This window comes from Manis pentadactyla, chromosome 5 (assembly GCF_030020395.1).
Source record: "Manis pentadactyla isolate mManPen7 chromosome 5, mManPen7.hap1, whole genome shotgun sequence".
Lineage (NCBI taxonomy): Eukaryota > Metazoa > Chordata > Mammalia > Pholidota > Manidae > Manis > Manis pentadactyla.
In genome coordinates, this window is record NC_080023.1 from 102839692 (window position 1) to 102855672 (window position 15981).

The 15981-nt window shown below is 39.9% G+C and overlaps 1 protein-coding gene across 8 annotated transcripts in view; it reads right to left on the minus strand.

The window, feature by feature from the left end:
- Nucleotides 1-8299, minus strand: part of PRDM5 (PR/SET domain 5) — a 241328-nt gene extending 233029 nt beyond the window's left edge. For 3 of the 8 annotated variants that reach the window (XM_036922985.2, XM_057502579.1, XM_057502580.1), the window contains exon 1: nucleotides 7732-8296. In XM_036922985.2, coding sequence (XP_036778880.1) covers nucleotides 7732-7824 — 93 coding nt within the window. In that variant the 5' untranslated portion in view covers nucleotides 7825-8296. Of the gene's footprint in view, nucleotides 1-7731 lie in introns of all 8 variants that reach the window. The other 5 variants (XR_005032232.2, XM_036922983.2, XM_036922984.2 and 2 more) reach the window with 3 other exon arrangements.
- Nucleotides 8300-15981: the final 7682 nt, after the last annotated feature.

Consider the following 15981-nt stretch of genomic DNA (forward strand, 5'->3'; position numbering starts at 1 on the left):
ACAGAATAGAGACTCCAGACATCAACCCAAGCATATATGGTCAATTAATAGTCGATAAAGGAGCCATGGACATACAATGGGGAAATGACAGTCTCTTCAATAGATGGTGCTGGCAGAACTGGACAGCTATATGTAAGAGAATGAAACTGGATCACTGTCTAATCCCATACACAAAAGTAAATTCAAAATGGATCAAAGACCTGAATGTAAGTCATGAAACCATAAAACTCTTAAAAAAAAAACATAGGCAAAAATATCTTGGATGTGAACATTAGCAACTTCTTCATGAATCTATCTCCCCGGGCAAGGAAAACAAAAGCAAAAATTAACAAGTGGGACTATATCAAGCTGAAAAGCTTCTGTACAGCAAAGGACACCATCAATAAAACAAAAAGGTACCCTACAGTATGGGAGAATATTTTCATAAATGACAGATCCAATAAAGCTTGACATCCAAAATATATAAAGAGCTCACGCTCCTCAACAAAGAAAAAGCAAATAATCCAATTAAAATATGGGCAGAGGAGCTGAACAGACAGTTCTCCAAAAAAGAAATTCAGATGGCCAACAGACACATGAAAAGATGCTCCACATCGCTAGTTATCAGAGAAATGCAAATTAAAACCACAATGAGATATCACCTAACACCAATAAAGATGGCCACCATCCAAAAGACACACAACAACAAATGTTGGCAAGGTTGCAGAGAAAGGGGAACCCTCCTACACTGCTGGTGGGAATGTAAGTTAGTTCAACCATTGTGGAAAGCAATATGGAGGTTCCTCAAAATGCTCAAAATAGACTTACCATTTGACCCAGGAATCCCACTTCTAGGAATTTACCCTAAGGATGCAGCACTCCAGTTTGAAAAAGACAGATGCACCCCTATGTTTATCGCAGCACTATTTACAATAGCCAGGAAATGGAAGTATCCTAAGTGTCCATCAGTAGATGAATGGATAAAGAAGATGTGGTACATATACACAATGGAATATTATTCAGCCATAAGAAGAAAACAAATCCTACCATTTGCAACAACATGGATGGAGCTAGAGGGTATTATGCTCAGTGAAATAAGCCAAGCGGAGAAAGACAAATACCAAATGATTTCACTCATCTGTGGAGTATAAGAACAAAAGAAAAACTGAAGGAACAAAACAGCAGCAGAATCACAGAACCCAAGAATGGACTAACAGTTACCAAAGAGAAAGAGACTGGGGAGAATGAGAGGGTAGGGAAGGATAAGGGCGGGGAAGAAGAAAGGGGGTATTATGATTAGCATGTATAAGGTGGGGGGTGGGAGAAAGGGGAGGGCTTTGCAACACAGAGAAGACAAGTAGTGATTCTACAACATCTTACTATGCTGATGGACAGTGACTGTAATGGGGTTTGTGGGGGGGACTTGGGGTAGGCGAGAGCCTAGTAAACATAATGTTCTTCAAAAATAAATAAATAAATAAATAAATAAATAAATAAATAAATAAATAAATATGAAAAAAATAACACCTTATCCAACAAGATCTAGTCTTCTTATATTAACATTTATGCATGGTGATTTTTCCTCTGTTTCTACTTAGTTTTCTTTTTTAGGTTTCCTCTTTCCCCTATGTTTTTTAACCCTAAACAACTTGCCTTTGTTTGCTTTTATTATATTTTCACAAACTCAGATTTAAACTTTTATTTAAGGCATTTTTTTACTTGAAATTTTACCTCACCAAGTATCTTTACTACAAATCCCTCACAGAGAATCTAGGTGTCTTCCTTGGTTTGAACAACAGGGAGTTGGTACTGTGGAAGCATAGAAGGTTGACAGGCAGCTGTTAGCTTTCAGACTGCAAAGCATCTCTGGGCTACAATGTCTTTATCTATAAATTGAGAGGGTGCAAATTAGATTACTTCTGAAGTTCTTTTAAACATTCAGAACACTACCAGAATATATTCTTTCTTATTCTGCTTCTCACATTCATACTTTCTCTTCCTGTTTATAAGGGAACCAGTCATCTGGGTTTTACTGCATGAATGCCAGCTCTGAAGACCTCTCCCAGAATCAGTACTGAAAACTAGGCAGAATATTCCTCAATATGATAGATTTACAATGGGTACATTTTACTGGGATCAGTATGTGGGAAGGGTTCACCCCAGTTAGTCATTGTAAAATGTTCTACGTAGTCTAGGCAAGGAAGAATTTTCCTTTGGAACTGAAATAGGATGAATAATGGCCCATCAAAAATGTTCACATCCTAATCCCCAGAATCTCTGAGTATGTTACATAACTTGATAAAAGGGACTTTGTAGATGTGATTACAATCTTGAGATGAGGACATCATCCTGGAGTATCTACATGGGCCCAATCTAATCACAAATGTCCTTATTAAGAGGCAGGAGGATCAGAGAAGGAGACGTGAGGACAAATACAAAAGCCAGAATGACGTGGGACCCTGAGCAATGGAGTGCAAGCAGCCTCTAGGAAACTGCAAAAGGCAAGAAAGTAGACTTCTCTTTAGTCTCCAAAAGAAGCCAGCTTTACCCATCTGTTTTAGATGTATATTCTCCAAAGCCATAGGATAACAAACTTGTGTTGTTTCAAGCCACTGAAAATTTGTTATAATTTGTTTTGGCAGCAATAAGAAACTAATATTCCAGTGTTATCAGTAAGTTTTGCTCAAAAACAGCTACGGGTAAGACCCTAGAGTATCTGGCAAGTTTGAGCTAGGAACCTGCATTTATTCGTGAGACAAGCAATTTGCAGTGGAAGACTGCCCTAGGGTTCGTGGATGCAGGATGACACCCAGGAGCCTCTTAGGCAAAAAAAGCACAGAGTTGAGAGAAAAGAGAGCCAGGAATAGAACTACCGCAGTGGGAACTACTCACTGTAACTGGTGTATGGTAAGGAGACCTGGGCCTCAGCAATGCTCTTAAATGCTTTTACAGAAATTAGCGGACCAGAAATCTGGGAGAGACATAATATATTTATTTCATTTATATATATTTCCCTTTTTTACTTTTCTTCAGCTTTAAATCTTTAGTTCTTTTTAAAATACAAACCCAGCCATGCTATGCTACAGGTATACAAGTTAAAGGGCTTCTAGATATAAAGAAAAATAACTACATATCTGAAGGTCAGGTAAGGTTTTAGCCCACTAACAAAGAATGAATTGGAAAGGAGAAAAAATGTTAAAAGTCAACATAAGGACAACTGCAAAAATGTTGACAAGAAGTAACAATTGAGCAAGCGTGCAATCTATAAATCTGGGATAATAATAACCTTTGAAGACTGTTATATAATAAAATGAGATGACATATGCAAGTGCATAGTAAACAGAAAACCCAGACTTCAACATGTGTGACTGTACGTGACTGTTTCAGGCTGCCTACAGGCTCCTCTGCACAAGGTGGTGCTTCAGGGAAATGTTAAAACAATGTCTGTGGTCAGAAATAAGGTTTGTCGCAAGGTCTAGCCCTTAAAGGACTATTTCACTTTTATTCCCAACAATTCTACCTACAAACCTTCAACTCCATCCAAACTTTAAGAACCCAAAATCTGGTCAGACTCACTGAAATCTATATCACAGACTCACAATAAATCTGTATTTATTTCATTTATATTTATTTCCCTTTTTACTTTTCTTCAGCTTTAAATCTTCAGTTCTTTTTAAAATACAAACCCAGCCCTGCTATGCTAAGGGTATAAAAGTTAAAGGGCCTCTAGATATAAAGAAAAATAACTACATATCTGTTATTTTATACTAGTACATATATAACTACCTATTTCCACCACTTAGGTCACCCTGGCAATACTTGGCAGGTCACTCTGGCCAACCTCTATTTGCCTCAAGTTCCCCAACTGAAAACCAGTATAATTGTAGAGCCTTCTCTTCAATAGGCTTAGTGGAAGAGTAAAATGAAGTAACACATGTAAAATTAAAATCATCAATAATAAAGATGGTATTAATAATTTGACCAATCCTATGAAATTCAGTTCCTCCATAAAGCCTTCTTTTACTTCCCCAGCATTTCCTGATGACTTACTATAATGACGACAGGGGTTTCTCCTTCCGAATTCCTACAGCACCTCTCTCACCTCATGACCTCCTGTTGTTGTCTCCCATAGCACTAATCAAACTGTATGGAAACTATTTACTTTTCTGTCTCCCTGACCGGACTAAAAATTACTATAACTCTGCAATTCTATTGCCTAATATAGTGCCTAGTAAAATCAATCCATAGACACTTGTTTAATCTTGATAATCTTCTCTTTTTCACTCATTAACTGCCTATCTCCCCACACAGGAAAACAAGATCCTTGTGGACAAACACCATATCTGTCTTGCTTACCTGTGTACCCCCAGGGCCAAGCACAGTACATGCCATACATTAATGGTTAAAGGACTGATAGGGTGGAAGAAAAACCAACCACTCACAAAAACCTAAAGGGAAGGAAGAATGGTAGTGGTATGTTTCCCACCTGAACCCTTGCATAGAATTTGAGAGCTTGAAGAAACCCTACGGTTTACCTTTCTACTTTTTGAGTTCCAGAATAATGTTAAATACCACAACCTACTGATTAATCATGTAAGCCGGCAAGAAAAAGAATGGTCATGATTTTAAAAAGCCTAATACAGTGAGGCATTGCCTTAATTTTTTTTTTGCATGTGCACTTAATGTATTAGTTTTGAGTAACTACTATTCATTCTAATCTGCATAGTACTTTGTAACCTAAATTTCCACATCTTTCCTGAGGCATTAAACTGTGCTCAAGAGATAACATATTATAGAAGCACTTAGAATAGGGTCTGGCACATGGCATGCAGAAGTGTCTATTATACTATTCTTATCATTAGAAAATTGCATGTGTAACTGTGAATGAACTCAGGCCTCCGTTTTCTACTCAAGTACTTTCCAACAGACACTCACCCATTCTTTCTCCAAGAACAATTCATGCTTACATGGAAACATCTACCAGATGATCCTCTCTTCATCCAACTTCTCATTTCCATAATGGTAACGAGAAAAGGAAAGGAAGTCCTTTCGTTTTCTTCTTTTTGTTAGTATATAGGTTTTACACGCCCCCCCCACCCCCACCAAAGAAAAAGGGCAACAGGCTTGCAAAAAACCTAGTACCACCAAGGTGGAGCCAGGGAATTAGGTGATTTTGCTGAAGGAACCCAACTCCACGAAACATTGCACAAAAAGGGGTGGGTCTACAAAAGGACTAAGGAGTCACATTGGTAGGGAAATCCCAAATCAACCCGGCCAATACAGTAGGGGTAGAGTCTCTAGAAAGTTCCCCCAACCTCAGTAGAGGTCTGGAATACATTCTCTGAATTTAAAATCCTAGATGTTTTGAATTGTAATCACTTTTCAAAGCAGTTTTATACAGGATTACATGTTATAAAAGTGTGACAAAACATCTGCAATTTCCAACATATATACCTAAAGTAATAAATTCCAAAATTTGTTTACAATTAGAGAACATGAGAACTTTAAAAGGTCCTTAACTTCTGAAATGCTCGCTCTTCTCAGATCACTTGATTTATAGCCAGAGTCAGACCTGGTACAAAGTACTGCAGAAAATACTAAGAGTCAAGAAATAGATAAAGGATACATGGATATTTAGCTTTAGACTTAATATGCAGCTAAATCTATTCGACTTCAGCTTCCTCCTCAGCCTCTGGAAGGTAAAGGATCTACTTCAAGATCATTTCAGGCATCAGTAAACCTACTGATCAATGACCTTATGATTGCATAGCTTGTGATCACAGCTAACCTATGTCACTAATAGTAGGCCATTTGGATTTACTGCAAACATCTACACATTCACTTGAAATGATAAGTAAGCATTCTCGATCTGGATGAAAATATGTGTTTTACATGTTGAAGTTACACAAGCTGGAAAATTATCTATTTAGTTCTGCAATAGTAAAATGAAATAACATGATGATTTTGGAAACTGTTTATTCCATGTACAAAAATAATAAAAACTTCTAAACAATCAAATACATGGAAAAATAAGTTGGAATTAACTTTTAAATATATCCAAAAAGTATACTGGCTATTTGTTTCTAAAAATCTAAATAATAAAATAAGACAAACAATAGGGATAATTCTAATATTTATACAACCTTTTAGTATATTACTATTAATGACATTGTACAAAATAATGCTGAAGTACTGTATTTCATATTTAAGTACTTGTATTTAGGCTTGAGACCCTCGAGAAAAATCAATTTGGGAATTTTCATATCTTCTGCGAAAGACTTAAAAGCAGAATTTCAACTATTGGTTTGAAAGAATGTATCAATTTTAACATTTATCCATTTGGCAAAAACATCTATTTAGAATAGAGGTATACTAAAGGTATACCTTTACTTAGAGGTAAGTCAGATAAAGTGTTTACCCCTTGTTTTCACTTTGGAGCATTCTTCCAAACTGCCATTTGGAAAAGTAAATAAGGCATTTGTTTTCTTTCCACTTTTACCCTGAGGAACGCATATGGGCCATGTTGTCAATGAAGCCCTCTGAAGCACTGTCCACCTTTCTTCACCTGCTTTTTAGGTGAGGAGATAGGCGTAGATTTATACTTAGATGAAAGGCATCCTGGTGTCTCTGGGTGTATCCTGTGAACCTCCTGTTAGTACCTCACCTGAGCAAGCCTGCTGTTGCCCAAACCTCCACTTTTCAAAATATCTGCTCAGGGAAAGTGGTGCTGGGAAGCTGGTAGGGATACAGCTGGAAAAAGCATAAGCTTTGAACTCAGAGGCCACGGGTTTGACACCTAAGTCACTAACTGCAGGAAATTTCACCTTGCAGTACCTTTATTTTTTCATCTCTTACATGAGGATTAATACCGTTTTCACGAGAGTGTTGTGCCAGTGAAGTTACTAATGCAGGTAAAGTACCAAGTATGGGCCCTGGCACAAAGTATCTGCTCAGTAAACGATAGCTTTCATTACCCTGGACACTTCACCACTATCTTCGTGGTTCCAGATTTTACTTATCCTGAGAAACATCTATTAACAAAAGTCTCATCAAATCCAAAGGTTTCGAATTTTCCACTAATCTTTCTTCCTAGGCCTCTGCTTTAAACCTTCAACGTTTCCAGGCCGTTCTCGTATGTACAGTGTTTGCCCTGCTCACTTGCCTCTGCATTTCTGGAAAGGCACATCTAGTCAAAGAAAAAAATCAGAGATTTTAGGATTAATATCTAGTTGGCACCTCCCAGAACCTATATAACACATCTTGGAGCGAAGCAGTGAACTGCCGGGGGTCTCAGTGAGATTCTAAGGCCTGTGTCGCGCTGCCCGCTGGGCGGCTCCCCTTCCCGCGGCACTCCGGCCACCTTTACTCTTCCTGCAGGAAGCCAGCCGGCGGCCGGGCTGCGTGCGCGCCTGGGAAGACACCCGCCCACGCGCAGTCTCGCCAACGCAAAGACGCAGCTCGCCCCCAGCAACCGAGGAAGAGGGAGGCTCTATCCCGACTCACTTCCTGCAGACGAAAGACATCTTGCCGCAGGGCGGCCGGCAGCAGCGCGCGCCCCGCGGACAACTACGTGGCGCCGCCCGCTCGGGAGGCGCGGCGGGCACGGACGGCCCTGGCATCCGCGCCGCCCCGGCCTGCCCGCGGGGATCCGGCCGGCCGCGGGGGAAGCGGCGGCGGAGCGGCGCGCGGAGCCCCCAGCCTGAGGAGGTGCGGGGCCGCCGCGGGCGCGCAGGCCGCCGCCGGGTCACCCACCTTTCTCACTCTGCGGGCCGTGTAGAGCCCCATCCCGTCCTGAACCCGGGAGGACTTCAGGGAGAACCTGTCCGGCACGTACATGCCCAGCATGTTCCCGGCCACGGCGGCTGCCGCCTCGCTCAGCACCGGCGCTCGGTGCCCGGGAGGCGACACATCGAGATTTGGGGTGCCGGCTGGAGGGGAGAGGCCGGCGGGGAAGGAGGAAATGGAGTTTTCCTCCCAGAATCCCCACCTCCCGGCCAATTCCAGGATCCCCCGCGGCTCGGCCCCTCCTCGTCCCGGGTCAGGCTCGGCCCGAAGCCGCCGGGGCCGGTGCTGCCGCGGGGGCGCAGGGGGCGCGGGCCAGGGTGCTGCGGGCTCTGGGACGCCACGCGCTGATTGGCCCAAAGTTGCGCCCGGGCGCGGAGCCCGGGGCAGAGCTGACCCCGGAGCCTCACACCCTGCCGCCCGCGAGCCAAGCCTAGCGGATCCTCCCGCACCCGGGCCCGGCGCCGCAGCGTGCAGACCTGCCCTGCTCCAGCTCCCTGAGTGAATGGTTAATATACATAGTTCTGCCCCTGCATTATTACTACCAGTTTGGGGATTTTACTGTCTTCAAATGGTAAACAAAAAGGGCCTCGATACGGCTGAGGGCATCCTCCAAAACTGCTTTCCCAAGTTTACCAGACTCTGCAAGCAGGCTTATTGCTAGACTACTGAGAATAATCCCTGAGGTGTAGGAAATGTGGGTCCTTCTCAGTCCTAGGGTCCTTCTCACATCTGAGTTCTGCATCTTGCTTTTTTCATGCTTGCTTGAGAGGTTTGAGCTCAGGGGACTAGTTAAGTATACTGAGTAACAAACAAAGAAAGGGGGTGTTCACAACCTGCAACTGATCTGTTTTAAGTTAATTCAAAATTTGCCCTGGAATCTAAGTGGAGTAGAAACAAGTTCTTTTATAATGACCTAACCCCTGGGAAGTACTGTCACTTCCAAAAATACATTATTCTTGAGTCCTCTCTTGCTTCAGGATCACCAGACCTATTAGAGATATCCAGACATACCACTGTGCAGATGGGGGAGATACAAGGAAATGCCCAAACTATAGAATCTGGTATGGCAAGAATGAAAGCATGCCAAAAGTCTTGTTTTAGTATTTTTAACAAAGGTAGGTGTTGCAGTGTGCCCAGAAGGAAACTTTTCTTCAACTTAAAGTTACTACTGGCTTTGTTCAAAAATCCAGGAGTCAGGCAGCATCCAATGTGGCAGATAAAAAGTTGATCCCAGGAGCTTTACAAAATGAAGGACTTTTATAGGAAGAAGGGAGTGGAAACAAATTTTACTACGCAAAAACTGGATTGGCTATTGCAAGGTTACTTTGTTTCAGTAGTTTGCAGGAGTCTGTCAGGCAAAATTTATTAGTGCCTATAAGGCAACTTCTGATTGACAAGTTTTAAGATTACATTTCTAGGACAGCAGAAACTGTAAGTTAGGTTTCAGTTTGGTGACATGGGAACTTAGCATAAGTGTTTCCATTCAGGGCCCGTTTTCTTGTTTATAGCAACAAGAAGAATTTTATTAGAATCATGTAGTAGTACTATTTGTAGATTTTAATGAATAGAATAAATGATCCTCTTTTTGAAAAATTTAAGGGTAGCTTTGCCAGAGGTGAAAGGAACAAGGCCTTAATCATTGAGTTTCCATCCCTTTGACCCACCACTGAAGATATTATCTAACTTTATATAGGGTGAAATGAATCAACACAAAGTTTGTTCTGGGGGATTTGAAATTAGATGTCCTTGAAACACATGATAGGTGTTTAATAAATACTTCTTGATTAAAAAAGTATATTCTGAGGTGAATCTGAGATTTTCAAATGAGGTGATGAATTAATTCACTTTGCCTCAAAAAATCCAGACTAAGTAGATTTTCCTAGAGTCCTTCAAATCACTGCTAAAAACAGGCCAGACCAGGTCCACTGGGTCCAGCTGGAACCAGCCCACAATCCAGAGGGTGGCCCGTGGCATTTTCCCCAGGGCACTCAGCCCTTTGTTGGACAGAATCTTTCATCTCTGTGCCTCAAGCCACCTTGGCTTCTCAGTCAAATGCTCTGGCATGTTTCTTTGGGCACAGAAGTTTCCACAGCTTTTGATATCTAGAGAGAAAAAGAAATGTTTTCTAGTCTTAGTTTGACACAACCTCATTCCCTGCTGACCCTTTCCTTGGCATATCTCCCTTTTGGTTGCCCTTTGTTTCTGGGGAACAAAGTTGCCAGTTTGAGAATGCTCATCTTTTTGAATGTAGGCATCTTTACTAATTAGGAAACAGTAAAAACTAAATGAGTTTCTGAAAATCTGAAATTAATAAAATGAAAAACTTTCCAAATCTTTTATGACTCTCCATCAGAGATTTTGTTGCAGCTGATACAAACAGCATATTTCATAAAAGCGTGCCGTGTTCTTTTTATGTACTTGGTGGAATGCTCTGAAGATCTACTACCTAAAGCATAGAAACCAGCAATAAAAAGCCCCTAATAATAATCTCTATTGCAACACATTAAAAAAGGACATGTGTTTGTCAAATCAAAATGCACAATACTGTCCGGAAATTTGATTTTGAAGCCTATAAGACAGTAGTGGTACAATAATGATTTCTTAAAACTTTGAAAGCTAGAAAGTGACCTTTCAATATTATCTTTGAAAAATGGGAAATTAAAAGTCTGTTTTATATCAAGAGTTTAAATCCAGTCCTAAAAAAATAAGTAAAAAATTCAAAATACTGACATTAAAGTACTACCATGCATCTGATTTACTTATTCTACAAAATAGTGCACCATCTTGACCCAGGAGAAATGACTACAAATACTTTTCTCCTTATTTTTAAACACACTTTTGGAAGAAATTGTTTTCATTGATATGCCTAAAGCAAGCTCTAGTTATTTATTTCAAACTTGTGTTACTAATACAGGCCTTATTTTTTCATCACAAGGAAGACTTGAATTGTAATTCTATATTAATTGATTATTTTACCACACATACTGTGGAATTCTTTTGCTTGTGTCGTGATTATTAATGACTGTTTCCAACTGCCATGGTAGAATAAAAGCCTGATAGAAAGGAACACTGAGGTTTATTTGTCTAGTTTCCTGAGAGTCAGAAGGATTTTGCAGTGAATGAATATAGAACCAAGTTTCCTGAGCAGAAGAGAATAAAGATTTATTTGGTGTGACTCAAAAAAAAAAATCCTTTAAAATAAACCCAGAGTGGGTTGTTGGATTCTTGCTCTGAAACCATCTCTCCTTGACATTCATTTCACAATAGCAATAGCACTATGAAAAGATGACCCTAAAACCTGGAAAAGTCTGCACATTTAATTTTCTTTAATATCTTGGCTGTAAGAGATGACACCAAAGACTTGGATCCAGCACCAGAGAAGAATCATGCAATCCATCAATTAGAAGAAACCTAGAAGTTTTTGGAACAAGAGTGAGAAATGCTATATAAAGAAAAGCCAAAAGATAAATCAGTGATCATCTCACCCCAAAGTCACCACTGTTCATGGAGCGGAGTACAGAAGGGTTACAGGACACTGAAGCAAAGTGTTGGAAGGAAACCAAGAAGGATAATAGTTTTATGCATTAAACCTATTATATGCCAGAAGCTGACTAGATTCTTCATATCCACTATCTTAAAGCCCTGACAGCCCTACCATTACAGCCCTGCAAAGCAAATTTTATTAGCCCTGTTTTATACACCAGGAAACTGAATCTCAGAGAGATGATTGATCTTAGTCAATTTCATACATCCATGAAATGGTGGAGGTAATTCAAACCAAGGACTGGCTAATTCCAGTGTCAGACTGGCTGACTCAGATTGGGCTCACTTTTCAGTTATACTTCCCATAAGTCTTAACAGCAGCTCTGGGGCTAGGAGGAAATCTCCATTTCCCTTTATTTTCCTCTCTCTCTCCTCCCAGCCCCCTGCCTGCCAGTTCCTGTCAACTCGTGCTCTGGAACTGGGAAGAAAATTTGATTGGCCAAGGTCAATAAAAGAGTGGCTCTGCAGTGAGTTTAGTCCAGTCAACTGTCTAAGACAGAGTCACGTGGTTTCCTAAGGACATCTCTGCAGAAAGGAGCTGTAAGATATGACCCCACCTTCATAAAAAGTTTCTCTCAACCTGGCAGGTCGGATATTTTGCAGCTTAGCCTGTTTATAACCACAGCCTTGTTTATCTGCAAATGTTTAATCCATAGTAATGATAATATTAAAAAGAATCAGCAATTAGCCAAAAAGAAATACCAACTCTCCTATGTTTATCAGAGCCTCCCAATTTGGTCTACTAGGTTTCCTCTTCCCTTATTAAAATAAAATGTTCATCTCTGACTTCAGAAATGAACTATTATTAAAAAAAAAAAAAAGAAGGGGAACACCTTCTTAACACTCCATTCCAAATGAGTAAGGAAGAATCTTGTTTTAGTGATCATTTTCTATAAACTGTCTGAAACTAAAGAGTAAAATTAATGATTATTATTATAATAATGTCTCAATTATTTAGCAGAGAGGCAAGAACCAACTTTTTCCTTAGACGATGTTATTTCAGATAAGCATCACAGTTGAGTGCTGACATCTTGGTGACCTTTTACTAAAAAGGGGACACACACACAGTCAGTGATGTAATTCCCTGCTGAACAGGGGTGTCCACAAGGCTTCCTCTCTCCAACTTCATCTTTCTTCTTATGTTGGGCAACTTCTTGAAGTTTCTTCAGACATTGAAAAGTAATATTGTCTGAAGATCATTGATTTTAGAATTTCTCTCTGTGGTTTCCAATTGTAACCAAGCACTGTATCAGTATATTTTTACATATGAAGGAAGACTGTTATTTGGCCTTTTAGGTGAGTTCAAGAAAGTAATGCTCATTAACATTGGTTTACTTTGTTTTAAAAAGTCTTTATAATTAGGCAACAGTATACTAATGTCACTTATTTCTAACACATCAACATTTTCTGCTGAAATAACTCTATAGATCTTAGGCTTTTATATCCAAAACTAACTTATGAAGTATAGTATTTAAATTGTACATGTGATCAAAATAAGGAAAGATATATCATTCTGAAAGTTACTAATATTGCACACCCTGAAGGTAACCTGAACCTTTGCTATAAGAAACTTGTCAACATGTGGAAAAACAAATTGGAAGACTTCTGGCTGTGTGACAGATGTGTTCTCTGGAGAAAAGATACAAAAAAATTTAAATAATCAAATATGGCAAAAAGTAACAGATTCTGTTATACCATTGGGTCAGATGTTTCCTCCTTCAGCCAGCCTTTGCACTGCGGTTCTCTTTGTCTGAAGATTCAGTTATCATAAGTCTTCTTTATTGAAGGCACTGTGCGGCTATGGAGAAAAAATTGTCATCACACCAAATCCTCAAGTCATCAGTGGTAAATATGTCTGCAGAATTTTACCATAAAGAACCTTAAACCAGAAGGAAGCAAAAAGACTTAAAAAAAAAAAAAAAGACACAAACTATGCCAGAATCTGTACTATACTCTGCCCACAAAAAGTAACTTCTGGAAGCCTCTTCCTCCAGGCACAACTGCCAAAACAGTCTCCCTCCACTGTTCCTACCACGGGGAATGCCTTTCCATCACAAGTGCTCTCCAGTCTCTGTTGGAGTGGTGAGGAGCCATGGGACAGTGGTGAGTTTGAATCACAGATCTGAGGAGTATTAACATGAGGCCATAGAACAGGTTAATAACCTCTCAAAAACTACAGTGAGGATCATAAGGCCGACTTTGCAAAGCATCAGGCACAAAGTAAGGTTCAAAATAAATGGAAGTTATCATTATTACCATAAATTAAGACTAAGTTTCATAGTTGTACTTCAGTGTTCTTCACCAAGCCATCTGGGTTTTGCTGTAAGTACACAGAAATAAATCTATTAACTTGTGCTATAGCACATGGAAGCCCCCAATCGATCTCCCAGTACAGGAATGTAATATCTGTATAATGCTGGCTATAAGACAATGATGCTTCCACGAAAACAAGCAGGATCCTAAAAATTCCCTATGGGAATTTGTATGAAATTTTGTTCTTCTCTGGGCTTATAGATAGAAGACCTGTGTCTCCCACTGGGAGAGAAAATAAACCTTCCAGTAGTTAAATTGTGTTAATCTTATTTTGTCAGTTTAAAGTCCTTGATTATACTCCCAATTTATTTAAACTTTGTAAGAAATTCTTCAAATTACATGGCATTTATTTAGAAAATAAATCTTTAATATCATATATTCCTGCAACAAGTATTTATAGAACTCATAGTTATGTGCCAAATACAAAGAATAAGCAATAAAAGTTATCAGACTTCGCGAATTTAAGAGTGCATGAACATATTACTCTAAGCAACACTACCTCAGAGGGAAGAGGAGACAAGGAATCTAATGTGTTACAAAGGAGATTCCATGCAATCTATGTTTCTGCCCGGACTGAATTTATATAGAAGTACTCTTCTTAAGAAGGAGGCTTTAATGGCACTTCTGTCACTATCACATTTGTTTTACTAATTGAAAGGGACACAGAGATGGAACAAATGCTTTGGAGACAGAATACTATAGTCTTGAACAGACACAGCAAACATCTTGGAGAGCTTACAGCTAAGAAGCAAAGCCTTTTCTAAGGATCAGTTGCTAACAGCTCTGCACTAATACTGTGTTTGAGCAAGCACGTAAGTAAAGGTTCCTGAAGTAAGAACTTGAAATGACACTTTAACTTGAAAGAAGTTATGAGGCACATACTAAACATGATAGACACTGTAGAGGATGCACAAGGGCCAGAACTGATTCTTTACACACAAATTAGGAAATGAGGAGACACAGGACAGACACATACTGGAACCCAACTTTAGCTCGAGGAGGAAGGGGGCTCATCCGCTCCAAGTTTCCTGTAACTTCCATGAGAGCAAAGGACGACAGGGTGAGAGTTTGGGAAAAGGGTTCTGTTGCTCATGGGCTCAGTCTCCTAGCAAGCCCCACTTGTCCATCCCTACTGCCTGGACGAGCACTCTTTTAGCCTGCCTGCCCATTCCTGGAGGAACTCTATGGGTGGGTCCCTGGTGACTGGCAGGTGCCTGACTAATTATGCACCAGGAACAGAGGGGCAGAGAGAATGCCCACCACTCTCCACACCCTACCCGCCTTCCACCAGAGGCTCTGACTAAACATCCACTGATATGCAAGCAAGCCCTTATCTGCACACCACTATCCAGACCAGGCAGGGAATTCTGGGTGAAAACTTCCATTTACCCCACACCAATATGTATAGTATATGTAGTAGATTGTATATATGGCAAACCACAGATTGGTATGAGGAATAAACTGCAGATTGTTCTCATCGAGAATGAGCACTATTTTTTTTTTTTTAAATAATTATTTTTTATTGAAGGGTAGTTGACGCACAGTATTACATTACATTAGTTTCAAGTGTACAACACAGTGGTAGAACATTTATATACATAATTCTAGGTTCCAGCTATCACCCTACCAAGCTGTTACAATATCTTGACTATATTCCTTATGCTATACATTACATCCCGGTTACTTATTTATTTTACCATTGGAAGTTTTTTTTTTTTTTTTTGAGGGCATCTCTCATATTTATTGATCAAATGGTTGTTAACGACAATAAAATTCTGTATAGGGGAGTCAATGCTCAATGCACAATCATTAATCCACCCCAAGCCTAATTTTCGTCAGTCTCCAATCTTCTGAGGCATAACAAACAAGTTCTTACATGTAGAACAAATTCTTACATAATGAATAAGTTACATAGTGAACAGTACAAGGGGAGTCATCACAGAAACTTTCGGTTTTGCTCATGCATTATGAACTCTAAACACTCAGTTCAAATATGAATACTCATTTGGTTTTTATACTTGATTTATATGTGGATACCACATTTCTCTCTTTATTATTATTATTTTTAATAAAATGCTGAAGTGGTAGGTAGATACAAGATAAAGGTAGAAAACATAGTTTAGTGTTGTAAGAGAGCAAATGTAGATGATCAGGTGTGTGCCTGTAGACTATGTGTTAATCCAAGCTAGACAAGGGCAATAAAACATCCACGGATGCAGAAGATTTCTCTCAGAACAGGGGGGGTGGGGTTCTAAGCCTCACCTCTGTTGATCCCCAATTTCTCACCTGATGGCCCCCTTGCGACTGTGCCTGTCTTAGGTTGTTCCTCCCTTGAGGAATCTTACCCGTCTCTGGCTAACC